The 13,773-nt window shown below is 41.0% G+C and overlaps 1 protein-coding gene across 3 annotated transcripts in view; it reads left to right on the top strand.

Moving 5' to 3' along the window:
- FHDC1 (FH2 domain containing 1) overlaps positions 1-13,033 on the top strand; it is a 37,383-nt gene extending 24,350 nt beyond the window's left edge. For all 3 annotated transcript variants that reach the window (XM_065837706.2, XM_071807788.1, XM_071807787.1), the window contains exons 7-12: positions 272-342; positions 446-553; positions 1,431-1,501; positions 3,819-3,936; positions 5,826-5,990; positions 8,956-13,033. In XM_065837706.2, the coding sequence (XP_065693778.2) occupies positions 272-342; positions 446-553; positions 1,431-1,501; positions 3,819-3,936; positions 5,826-5,990; positions 8,956-10,998 (2,576 nt within the window). In that variant the 3' untranslated portion in view covers positions 10,999-13,033. The remainder of the gene's footprint in view (positions 1-271; positions 343-445; positions 554-1,430; positions 1,502-3,818; positions 3,937-5,825; positions 5,991-8,955) is intronic.
- The last annotated feature ends 740 nt before the right edge of the window (positions 13,034-13,773 follow it).

The following is a 13,773-nucleotide window of genomic DNA, read 5'->3' as shown; positions in this document are numbered from 1 at the left end:
CACATTAGACCCCAAATGTTTTGTTAGCTGCTGTGGGTTGCTTTGAAAATACCACACTTGCTGTGAACATATACTTGAGGTTTGTCAACTGTGTTTGTGAATTTGAATTATATAGTACCTTTTTTTTCCCCCTACCACCTTTTCAGTTTGTTGTTGTTTTGTGTTAAATGGCATATTTCACCTATAAAAGCTTGAGGTGAAGAGGAGTTTGGTAACTGTGTATATTTCTAAACAAACAATTGTTAGACTGCAATTTTCTTGTTCCTTATAGAATTAATGACCTGTGAGGAGCTGCATTCCATATTGCACTTGGTCCTTCAGGCTGGGAATATTATGAATGCGGTAAGTGACGTCCAAAATGGAAGTGGGTGATTGACCAAACTTCCTTGTTAGTTTTGCAGTTCATTGATGTCATGCCTCAGCTGTTTGCTCGTTTCTTTTTTAGGGAGGTTATGCTGGCAATGCTGTTGGATTTAAACTGTCGTCACTGCTCAAGCTGGCGGACACAAAAGCGAACAAACCTGGGATGAGTCTGCTGCATTTTGTTGCTCTGGTATAGAAAAACTGTTTTGCTGGTATAAGCAACTGCTACAAATGTAGAGCCATAGATGATAGATAATATAAAGGGCCATGTGCCTCAGAAAAAGCAGCTTTCTTGCAGCTTTGATCCTGATCTTCACCTTTGTTCCCCTGCCACAAAATTCACCAGTTTACCTATGTCTGGTCATCCTATCCATGTAAAAGCTTGCCTTTGTCTTATTTCCCCATTGTAGCTCTTCTTTTACTTTCTGGAATTCTTACACTGTGGAAGTGCCTTATTTTGATAAAAATTCTTTCAGTCTTCCTGTTTAATCTTTTGAGTAAAGTTTTTGGTAGAGGTGAGGTTTTTTTTGTCTCCCTTAGTGACTGAAATGTATTTTTAAAGCAACTACAGACTTTTCCCAAGTTATTTTTCTTTTCTTTAAAACTTTCTGGTTTTAGAAGGGAGAGAATTTAAATGCTTCCATATGTAACTTTGGTTATCTGTGTACAAACTGGCTTAACTGATTTCCAGTCAGCTAACAATAGGGTGTTAATTGACGTTTGCGCAGGAAACATCGAATCTGCTCAAACAATGGGCATCAGTAAATTGTTCTTTCCCTGACATTCCCTATTAATACATGTGGCTTGTGTTCACTGGCAGAAGCAGCTATTATTGTACACTGCAAAATGGAAGCTGTTGTTTAAAGTTTCCAGTTCTGATCCCTGCCTTTTGTTAAGGGGTGTCCTCCACTCAGTTGTGTTAGGATTGAACGAGAAGAAAAACAGTGCAGGAGAGAAACCTTTAAGTGCCTTCCCAGAGGCTTTAGAACTGCTGGACTTAGGGACTTTGACCTGGTGGTGGAATGTTAATGGATTGTGTGTGTTTTGTTTTGTTCTGTTTGTTTCAGGAAGCCCAAAAGAAAGATGCTGCTCTTCTCAACTTTTCTGAAAAAATTAGGGATGTTCATGATGCTGCCAGGTAAGTCAAAAGAAAACCAAGAACTTACGGTTAGACTCTGACTTGGAATTTTCTTATTTGTAAAACAATGAAGCTTATTCATTCAGAGAAGTCTTGGCACAAAACCTGAGATATTTATAAATGTTTACTATAGCTTTGAGGGCTTCATTTCTATTTGCTAGCAGAAGTATGCCTGCAATGTGCCTTCAGGTGTGAAGTATTTTATGAGATGATTTCCATAGGTTTTGTCAGTTTAGTCTCTGTCAAATACAAATGTATGTGTGTTACTTGTGAGGGACTGAACTAAAAGCATGTTGCTGTTTTTCCTTAAACCAATTTTCATCTGTCTCTGAGCAGGCTACAATACTTTTCAAAATCTAGTACCAGTACTGGCTGTGGCTTCTGCTAGTTGCTTTATATTTCATTTGCTTCTACATTTCTGTCTTGGATGGAAAATCTGATGGGTTTGGGGCTCTGTATTGTTTTCGTATTAAAGTCTCTAGCTGCATAACTGAATCTGATTCATACCTTGATAACTGTACTTGCTTTTGTGAGACAGTGTGATCTAAAACCCCAAACTAGAAGCCAGCAATGCTGAAGTTCTAGTCCCAGTTTTGCCACTTCCTTACTATTTGAGATTTAGGCAACATATTTACATTCTTTTTCCAGCTGTAAAATGGATCAAATCTCTTAGATCTGATGCAGGGTTAAGTAATGTCTGCAAAGGACTCTGAAGTCTTCTGAGGAAAGGAGTGGCCATGGAGTTAATCAGAAAATGTTTGAGGGACCACCTGTGTGGCTCTCTGCCATCCAACCCACACACCTTTTTGGCAGTCTGCCACGTGGCCTGCTGAGGAATGTAATTTCCCTCGGCATCCAAGCCCCCTGGCAAACAGCAGGGGAACAGGCAGAACCGCAAATCTGGTGATATTTTTTCCTAACCATTTTGTTCTTTAATCACATTTGTTAATGCTGAAAATGTTCTGCTGTAACTCATGCTGAAATCTATTCAGGGAGTGCATTCTGTATGTGAAAATGAAACAAAATGAAATACATGTTTTACCATTGGGCATGAGGAAGATCTTTATTAGAGACAACTGTCACGTACAAGTTGCTCATAAAACCCTTCCAATTAGAGCATGTCAAAACCACTACCATTATGTTCTTTATTTTTTATTGTCATGCATTCTTTACTTGTAGGCCATCCTCTTCCTCCTTCACAGGCAGAAAAATATGGTCTGTGTCTCCCACTACTTTTCTTATTTGCATCTGCCAGAACAGGGAACTAACCTTTGCAGGTGAAGTAAGCAGAAAAAAACCAGCACACATAATATTCATTTGTGTGCGCACTGGCAAACTTACTCATGCTGTCACCAGCCACTCCCATGTGCACTTCAGTCAGTCTGCCACAAATTCTTCAGCTTTGCTGTTTTAAAGTCATGCTGTTGGTGAAATGACCTTAGTTAGGTGCATGTGTAGAGTTGTTAATTTTTATCATTTTGGAAACTGTAGTGCTTCGATTCCTAGGCAAAGCTCAGTTCTCTTGTGAAGGAATGCTGGAGATTCAGAAGCATTTACCCTCCAAGTGACTAAGAGATTTGGGTGGGAGCTCCCATTGTATGAAACGTGGGACTTCCAGGATAAAGCTTCAGTTACATCAGATGCGGTCTTCAGTTTCCGAGTTACCTTTCTGCAGGAGCAGCTCTGCTGCTGGTATGCGTTAGATGGATGAAATGTTGTGTAAGTGGTGGCTTGAGACTGTGTAGGTTGCATTGCTGTGACTGCTTGGAAGAATGTAACATGCAATTTAATGATGCCAAATGCTACTTCCAAAACAGGTGGTCCTGGCTGACAATCCATTGTGACCCTCTTTTTGTGCTAGCCACTGCACTCAGAACAGTCACGTAATCAACTGTACCAAGCAAATGATCTGTCTGGAACAAAATTGTATTTTCCTTTTCCTAGATCAATTTTCAGTACACAGATATGACTGGCCATCTAGAAAATGAGTGCTAGCACAGGCACCAGGGAAAGAAAAGAAGCACCTGATCAGAAGCAGGGCAGCATTACCCTTTCTGGTGATCGGGTTGGGTGGGACTGGCTGGAGCCAATCGTGAAACCACACCTCATGGGAATCTTTTCAGGTTACATATAAGAAGTAGTGTGCTTATCTCTCTCCTGACTTTTGTTGTCTACTCTGGAAAGATTTCCTGAACAGGCAGGTCTTGTTTGATAGCCAGGTTGCACATAATGGTAAACATTTTTGAAGCGTATTGTGGCTAACCTGTGGCCAGCTCCTTCCCCCTTGATAAACATTTTCTGTGTATGCTGTTTTTAGGTTATCCATTGATAGTGTAGAAGCAGAGCTCCAGTCGCTGTCTTTCAAGGCAAGATCTGTTAAAGACAGTGTTCAGCGGGACCCAAAACTCTTTCACCAGATGGAAAGTTTTCTCCAGGTTTGTAGGATATCTTTGTTACTGCCTTACTGCTGCCTGAACATAGGAGCATTCCTCAGCTCAGTGTAATCTGCGTGGACATGTTAATAAACAGAAGCGTTGTTTTAATGTCTATCCTATCAGTTGTACAAAGCTGTTCCTGCTACACAGTTTGTCAAGTAAGAGTGTTGGAAGGACTGAGTTTTTACAGGGAGGGATATTGAGTGTACATTGCCAGAGGCTTGTTAGGCAGGCATGTTTAATACCTGTGAAATGACTGATGAACATCAGGAGTTAAAATACACAATGTTTCAAAAGGATGGGGACCCAGTTTCCAAGCTACAGTGATTTCAAATTGGGTCCATCTTTTTAAAACACCCCCTATAAGACAATTTGGATTGGTCTCTGGTTTTGTACCTCAGAGTTGCCCAAAGTATAGTATCTGCATGTTACGTTATACAGGAGCATGTCAGTTTTAGCTGAGGCTGTGCTATGCGTATGAATCCTGATTGCTGGGTCACTGAAGAGATATTATTGGAAGCTGGAAGGCTAAGGGACTGTTTTATCTACTAGTTTACCCTAGCACAGAGTGTATTATTCTGAGCCACACCATTACTTCTGGGGGGATTTTCCTTTTCTTTTTTAGTACTGCAGTGACCTTATAGACATGAATGTGCATAGCACTTAACTTTGAAGCATAGTTCTTGGTATTTTCTGAGTATGTGGTGATGCCTGGAGAAATATATATTATACTTCAATGAAATGGTTTTTCTGTTTCACGCTATAGATAATTATTAAAAGTAAGAAAGCAGATGTTGATCTGGAACTTAACCCGCCCTGATTTTTAACTTGCAAATGTAGTTAATAGTCCCTGCAGTTTTTCGGGAGATGAGAAGTTGATGAAGAAGGGGTGGGTTAAGATTAAATTGGCTTTCATCTGTTGCACCCAGACTCTTTAATGTTATGTTCTAACATGTTTGGCATTTTTTTTTTTTTAATTTAATAGCTGGTTTTATGTAACACTACAACCTTGTTTAGGCCACATTCCAAAAGAAATGTTGGGAAAAAATTCATTTTACAAATGCATACCTTACATAAACACTTCCGGTTTTTGTTTCTAAATTACAGGTGATAACCAAACTGATTTAAAAGTCAGCTTTCCTTATCTCATCTTTATGAATAAATTACTGCAATATGTGGGAGGAACTAATTTTCTATGTATGCCTTTATCAATTGTCCAGTTTATCTTCAATCCAACTTTTTATTAGGTGCTTTTTTTTTTTTTAAAGACTAACAAGTAAGATTTGTTTCTACCCTACTGGCATGATTTGCCAAGTAATTTTGTGGCAGCAGGTTTGGCTTAAATGTTCACCAGTGCCTCCAGCTGCCTATTCCCACCCTGGTGCTGAAGTATCGAAAGTATTTAGGTGATCGTGAGTTAGACAGTGTTAGAGAACAGGTTTGTCTGAAAATGAACTTTTTTCCCCAGATTACTTTGAGCCATATATGGTGTCAGATCGAGGATTATGCAAAGATGGGAATGAATGGCTGGGGATGCAGCAGTTCCTTACTCTTCTGGCGTGAAACCTTTTTTTTTATTGTGGTCTAGGGTCAACTTAGGAAGGAGTTGATTCTGTGATATATATCCATGAATATATGCACGTATTTTTTGGGGGGGAAAACTAGGGCAGAGGGATTAATCCATTTATGCTTAGCTGAAAGTGGCAGGGAGAATGGGAAAATAAGGCATGTGGAGCTTTCAGGGGGCTCCAACATGGTCTGTCACTGTCCCAGGCTCTGTAACAACTCCTAGTTTGGAACATGAATTTCATAGGTTCCTTATATATACATGACCTGTTGTGACCTTATTTTTTCTGCCTGGTACATGCCATATATATGTTTTACTACAGTTTGCTGTAAGACATCTAAAGGAGCTTGAACACCAGAAACGAGAATTACAAAAGGAGGGAAACGCTCTCATTGACTTTTTCTGTGAAGACAGAGAAACCATGAAGTTGGATGAATGTTTCCAGATATTTAGGGACTTCTGCATAAGATTTGACAAGGCTGTTAAGGTAAGAGTTGTTTTTTCTGCATAAGGGATGTTTTATATCATGTCGTATTTGATATATTTGCTCAAATAGCTCCAACAAACCACCCTCTTCTAGGCAAAAGCCACAGGGGAAATGCTCGTTCTGCCCAGCCCTGTGTGCAGTCCCACTGCTCTGTATCTTCAGCTGCAGGCTGACTAGGGCAGTGAGGTGACACGTCAGGGCAGCCTCTTGGCCTGCCTGTGGGTGGGCTCCCTCCTTCTCTGTCGGTGAGGAGGTCGGTGGTTGCTAAGCTGAGCAGTGAAACAGATGGTGCAGACTTTCTGACAAGTCCTCACTGTTCAGGCCCTGGACTGGTAAGGCTGGATCACTGGAAAGGCCTTGAGATGTTGCACCGCATTACATGGACATACCAGCCTGAATCAGCACTGGCTCAGACTCTCCACTGCCCTCCTTTGCATGACTAGACACTTTGCCAAGTAAAGCAAGGACTGTGTCTTCTACTTACAGAATCATGAATAGTTTGGGTTGGAAGGGACCTTCAAAGGTCATCTAGTCCATCACCCCAGCATTTGTTCTTTTAAATGCTTTTTGTGGGTGAAAGCTCAAGAAATTAGGCAAGCCTACGGTACAAAGATACCTCATTTCCTGTGTGACGATTCATTTGTTAAGCACCCTGAATTGATCCCAAATAATTCAAGAAGTATAATAAGATGAAGGAGCAGTGTCGGTATTTGTTCCAGTTTTGGTTCAGCAAAGTCTGCCTGTCATTACAAATATTTTTTCTAGGCCTTTATGAATAGCATTAATTAGGTGGATCCACACATTTCTTTATTTTGCTGCCTTATGTAATCTGCATTTGACAGCACTTTGTATAAGAGCTTTAGTTCAGAAAAGAGAACAATCTTGATTTATAGCAAGCTGACAGGATGTTCAGCTAGCATGCCTGGTGTGCCATTAGTTTATCTACCCTTTACCACCACAGATAGCATGTATTTGTGCATGGTTTCGAACATTATACAAACAGATAGAATGAAATGGTGGTAACTATTGCAGGCATTTTCGTGAGAGGTAACTTCATGCATATGTGTTCAATTATTTGGGATTGGGGATTTAATTTACAGTCACACATTACAAGTGGCTGTTGGATAGCTACTTTGAGGTTCAATGGGGATCTTCCTTCCTCTCTGTGATAAGTAGCTACACTCTAAAAATTAAAAATTAGTCTCATGTTTGTAAATATTGAGGAGATTTACTTACTAAGTATTTTGTGAGTGTTAACCTTTATTAACAAACAAATGTTTAGCCTGCAGTCTAAAATGATGGCTTGTACCGTAATGGCCACGTGCACATTTTTTGCAATTCTTGTAACATGTCTGTATGTGCTTAGAATAGGTTACTCATTTGAATAAAATCTTCTGAAACATGCTTTGGGTAAGGTTAAAATGTTCTATGTCCAGTATGGAATATGATAATAATATCTACAACTATTTTTAACCATTTCTCTTTACAATGGGATATTTAAAGCTGAGCTTTAGCATTAGGCAGGAATTCATTCTGTAACTCCATACCTGTGAAGGCAAGCTTCCTGCCACAGACTTTTCTCCTGAAATACAAGTTGTTTTTTTTTCTTTTGCCTTTCTTAGCTGTTTGGGTTTCTTAGGTCTCTAATGCATCTTATCTTTCAGAGCCTGGTGTAGTCTCAAATCCAATTTAAGAGATGCAGATTAACCCATTCATTAAAAAGAGCTTCAGCATTAGGCTTTTGTTTACTGAAAGCTTTTCTAGTTGTGCAGCTCTTCTGTTGTCACAACCACGGAAAGATCAAACTAGATAGTGCTTCAAACAAATAGAGGTGTGCTTATTTAAACAGTGTGTCATTGCTCAGAACAGATTTAACAACATGCAGGAAAATCATGTAATTTTTGAATCCTCTGTCAAGACTAGCCTCCCCCTTCTTTCTTTTTCTACAGCTGTACTGGCTCTAGAAAACCGTGTTTTCCATTTCAGAAAACAACCTGGAAAGTTCAACCAAAGGTTCAGCTAGATTAAATCTGAAGCCTAGGGGTGACAGTTAAAATGTTGATATTCATAGTAATCCACTGCTAATGATTTTAGTAACAAGGTATTACTGAGTTACCTTTCAAACATAAACTATTTCTTTGGTTTCCTGAGCTCAAACCCCTCAACCTAGCTGCCAAAATCTCCAACCTGCCCTGAGCAACTTCTGTGCAATAGTTGCCGGTTTTTGAAGCCAACAGTGAATACAAACAAGATCCAAAACTGGAATGAGGTCCTTGAGTGGGGTCAGTTGATGTCTAAGTATTGATCAGGAGGCATTGTGTAAACTTTTCTGCTTGCTTTCATGTACAATTTCATATATATTTCATATACAATTAAGGAACATCTTTTCATAAAATTTCCAATCAGTAATGTTTGAGTTGTAGCACCTTGTAGAAACTGCACTTGCTGAGGCGCAATTGCGATAAGGGAGAATGAAAGGAACGCATTGGCTGTAAGCTCGTCAGATGAGTTTGTCTTAAAGTATGTATGCAATGATTAGGTGGAGGTTTCCTCACCTGATAAAACTGCCAACTTTAAATGTAGTGTGGACTTGAAGATCTCCATCTTATAGCAGGAACTTTTTGGCTGGACTTGACATCTAGTTGGGTTTGATAGGTCATGTTCTTGGTCTCACAAGGACTTGTGCTTTTTTTTTTTTTTCTTATGCTGACCAGATGATGCATCACCAGCATTAATTATGCATGGAACTGCTCTCCATACAGTTAACGGTTTCAGGCTCTGGTTGCTGTGGTGATTTTGTGTGTGTGCGTGTGTGTGCGTATATGTATTGGGGGATGGGGGTAGGTGATAGGAGTAGGAGCTAACTTCGATGGGAAAAAATAAAGGGAAAGTTAAATGAGTGTGACTTGTTCTCATGCATAGGCCACCGTCCTCTGAGACATGTATTTTTGCTTTTCCTCGTCAGGAAAACAAGGAACGAGAGATCCAGGAACTTCATAGTCTGCAAAGGCAAAAGGAGCTGGAGGAGAAGCGTCGATCCTGGGCAACTGGAGAGCTTGGGAGCTTTGGGCGGAGCAGCAGTGAAAATGATGTGGAGATGTTGGCCAAAAAAGGACTTGAAGAATTTCTTCCGTTCTTGCAGCAGAGACCTCAAAGCCCTTTGTACAGAAACCCCAATTCTAGACGTTCTCGACTTTCCCTGGGGATTACTGCAGACAGGGAGTTGCAGAGTTTCCTGGAAATCTCAAAAGATGAGGATCCAAACAAGTTTAACAGCCTTCCCCGCACAAACACGCGACAAGCAAGACCCAACGTAGCCTGGACTGAATCCAAAGAAACAAGAGATCTCAACTTAAATACCTTGCACTTGCACCAACAGGCTGAAACCAAAGTGAAAAGTGGTGGCCTACTGCAGGTGCCTCCAGCTCAGCCCAGTCGCTTTGGTGGCTCAACTGGTCCTAGTGCCCGTTACTCACAGAGAAGCATTGACTACAAAATGCATGCTTCCAGTGTGTCATGTGAGGAGTCCACAGATATAAATGCTCTGGCCCTTGCAATTGAAGAGCATGAACTTGTTAAAGGGTTACGTAAGTTTGATATTCAAGGACCAAAGCCTACAGAGGATACACCTGTAATATATTTAGAGGATGCTGGTGGAACAGACGTGGAGACTCTAGATGATCTAAGCTTTCATTCCCTTAGCACTGCCGATGACGACCTGCCTCCAGCTTGCAGAACTTCCAGAGATGCCCATGACCATAAAGCCAAGGCAGTGGGCTGCAGGAGTGAAGCTTCAGAGGCCAGCAGCAGCCCCATGTCTGTGGATACAAGTGTTTCGGGAAGTAGGGAAGATGGGCCGATGTTCTATGTGTCAGATACAACGACTGATTGTTCTTTGACATTGGACTCTGAAGAGGGAAATGATTTTAAATCAGCAGGCAATGAAATAAGAAGTGAGGCTGGCAAAGCATGCTCTTCTGGGAATGATCCGCAATACAGGGCTAGAACATTCTTCTCAAACCTGAATTCTGCTTCTGCCAAGGATCTGTCTCTTCACACTTCGGCAAATGATAAGGATGATGCCAATAGCAAGCAGAGCCTTCCTAAAGAAAAGACCATAAAAAATAAAGACCAAACAGGACCAAAAAGAAACTCTGTAAAAGATAGATCTCCAAGCTCCTCAAAATCCAGTGGCACTCGCCCTAACCACACAGCTCCTTCCAGACCTGTAAGAACTTTGAATGCTTCTGAGAATGAAAGTATGAGGAAAGTGGTGCCTATTTCTCGGTCAAACAGAGCACTGAGCAGCATGAAAAAGCCAGAAGCCAAGCCAGCTCTTCGAGAAACTAGTGCAGTGGAAAGTCGGCTGTCCCGTCGCAGCTCCGTCCGAGGCACAACAGACACGCTACCAAGAAGTCCATACAGGCACAGCATGTCAGTAGAAGAGCCAAGGTTACAGAGGGGCACTGTCACTTCGAGCAGTGCGCATTTTGAGAGGGACAGAGTCTCTGTCAAGAAGCCAGTCTCTAAACCAATTAGGAGTAATGTCAAATCAAAGACAGATGAAATTAAGACCTGTCGCACCAGTGCAAAACCCCAGACCCCTACAGATGAGACCAAGGTTGCCACAGTCAGTGTCCCCAAAACACCATCTGCTGTCCCAAGCTTTGCAAGGAATACAGTGGCTTCTTCTTCAAAGCGCGCAAAAGTGGATCTATCCAGCTCCTCCAAACCTCCAACCATCACAAGGTCTGTGTCCCAGAGGCTGCCTAAAGCGAAGCCAGTGGCAGCCTCTGATGATCCGAGTCCAAAGGAGAACAGTGTGGGTACCTTAAAGAGAGCAAATAGTGCCAGAGTGGTTGGAAGAAGCATCCTGCAGGGAGAGGCTGTCAGCACTAAAGTAGAGCCTGCACCAAAGGAGCAGGGAACAGTGGAAAAGGCCTCTCTTAAACTGAAAGATGCAAACCGAACTGCAATTGGTAAAATACTGAAGCCGTTACTGAAATAAAGGAGAGGTTTTTTTGAATCTTTGAATGTGAACACTTGTTCAAGCACTGGATGTCTCTGTCATGAAACTCCTTAGAACAGTTACATTGCTGATAAGCAACATCATGTGCTCGTTAAAGTACAGCATGCTGTTGGAAAAGGGCAAGTAGTTGTATTCTGGTCTAAATCCTTTTTTATGAATTTGAATGTATTTGAAGCTACTGTGATGGAATATGAGCGTAACAGCAAATCTTTGCATATTTGTGATACAGAATGCCACCAAAAGCCAAAAATTTTTAAGAAGTTACACTACAAAATGCCTTGTGACAGAAAACATGGATAAAGGCCAGTGTTTGTGTTCGTAAGATTCTTGCTAAGACTCAAGCCTTTGTGCTGATCTGTTACTTTTTTGATGTCAAAGTGAATCCTGTGGAACAGTACAGAAAACTAACTTGGGTGATTGTGCTTTCAATGGATTGTGCTTTCAATTCCTTGGATTCAGGAACTCTTTGCCTGTTGCAAAGTCCATTGCTGGCAATTGGACAGACTGGGAACTGCTGGCTGAAAAATAGTAAAACAGAACATTTGCTGTTTGTGGCTGTCTTTAACCTCACTGAAGAATTTATAGCATGTTTTATGAATGTGTACCTGTGTCTGGAGAAGGCTTTCTGCTGGGCGGGAGCCTTGCTCTCCAAGAATGTGGCAGCATTGTCTTGCATGCACAAGTAGATATGGCTGGTGCTGGGTCGCATAGCACAGCTGGGGGCTGTGGCTGGTGGAAGGGCCATCAGTACCCATTGGGATGTTGACTACTCCTGACTTGTTTTGGTGACAAGCAAACCTGCCAGCTTTTGTTCATACAGAAGTGCCATATATTTATGATACGTATCAAGGATGTTTGCAGTTCAACTCCTGAAGGCTGCGATGTAGTGCCAAGCACTTTCTTACCATTCCATGTTTCCACTGGTTTATCTACTACCAAATTACTTGAATGTTGCAATGGCTCTGATTGAGCCATTAGTTGCCCTGCCTTCTCCTCCTCCTCTCCCTCTCCTTGTCAACATGAATATTTAGCATGAAACAGAGAGCTTATGCATGACAATTTTTTCATAGACTTCTTTGGTTGCTTCAAATGTGGTTTTTAATGTTTAAAAACTCTAAAGGATGAATTAAACTAGTATTTGATAAGCTTTTTACAAAATAAAAACACCTCTTTTTTTTTTTTTTCCCGCAGATACAAATTTTAACATCCTGTCAGACTAAGATACAGAGAATGAGGGAAAACTTGTTTGGGATGCTGTGCATCTTCCCAAGAGAAATGTATGTAGGTGGGGAAACAGATCACTGTTCTCCTAAGCATCTTATTTAAAGAGTTGCCTTTTTATTCACTTATGAAAGAAGCCTCATTTAAGACCAAAAAAAAAAAGGAAAATATCTTCAGACAAGTGGCATTGACTTACTAGTGGTAGATCTGTTTGTCTGTTCTATTCTTCAATGCTGGGAGAGCGCAATCCAATGAGAATGAGCCATTTAATTGCTCGCATGTTTCTCACGGGCTAAGTATCAGGGACAGCTAGCTTCGTGTTTTGAATTTGGCAAGGGGCCTTTAGCTCATCCCACATACCAGCACATCTTGACGCAGACAGCATACCCAAACACCATAAAGTATTGCATAGAGCCTCTTGTTTGAGTCTATCCCACAGGGAAAATTTATATAGCCTGCTTTTTGGCAAGGGTGAATTTTTTCTTGAAAGCCTGTAAGCTTTTTGGATACTGCCTCCCTGGTGGGTTAGTTATAAAAGCATCTCCCTTCTTATTTGTATCTGTGTGTATGTATGCACATCTGCAAGAGCAGATGATTGACATTTTTCCTTTTTTAAAAAATACAACAAAAACTTTTATTGGTAGCAAGCTTGAAAAATAATTTAATTGTGTTTGGAATATGTAAATAAATTTCTATAAATCTGTGTAAAAGAAAACTGAATGTATTTAATGGAACATTTATACATTTCGGAGTAACTTGGTAGTTTAATAAAGTTCCCATTTATTGGGTATGAGGTTTGTAGTTTCTCCTTCCTGTTACACTCTTGGCTTTGGCCCTGGAGATCTCAGGCGACTGGAGTTTGGGTGTAGGTTACGGTGTGGAAAGTCCCAAAAGGAAGGACTTCATAGCACAAATCCTGGCATTTAAAATGCTAGTTTGTTTTTATACTAAGACAAACAATTTAACTTCAGTTTCTGAACATTTCTCTCTGCTCAGGTTTGGGTATAACATGGAAGACATTAGCACTTTGCGTACACATTGTGTGTTGTGGCCAAGACAAATGTTCATGGCACTGACAAGTCTGGATCTGTCGCTATCTTCATGCCTTTTAGCTTAGCACACTTTATTGAGAAATCCTGGTTTACAGCTCCCAGGACTTTGGGAATAAAGAATAGCCTGTTTTGCCGGAGCAGGTAGTGACTTCTACACTGCAGTTCTGAATTTTTACGTTTTGTCCTATTCTCCCATTATTTTTCCTTCTTTACTGCATACGAAAGAACAACTATTAAGCAGAAAAAAGGCAAAAGCCAGACAGCCTCCCTGTCCTTAGGGAGCACTTCCCTCTGCTATGGAAATGATTTTTGGACTGGAATTGCTGCTATTTGCAAACTCATTTAGCCCCTGACTTTTCTCGTTTGGCAAGTGTCTCTCTCCCCATAGGGAGCAGTGAGCACCTGCTGTCTGCCAGTGCTGACTGATGCCTGCCGCTGGAATCTACGTGGGAAAGCCCTTCACCATCAAAAGGTGTGTCTC

The sequence above is a fragment of the Patagioenas fasciata genome, chromosome 4, assembly GCF_037038585.1.
Source record: "Patagioenas fasciata isolate bPatFas1 chromosome 4, bPatFas1.hap1, whole genome shotgun sequence".
Classification (NCBI taxonomy): Eukaryota; Metazoa; Chordata; class Aves; order Columbiformes; family Columbidae; genus Patagioenas; species Patagioenas fasciata.
Note: the sequence above shows the minus strand (reverse complement) of the source record. Positions and strands in the feature narration are given on the sequence as shown.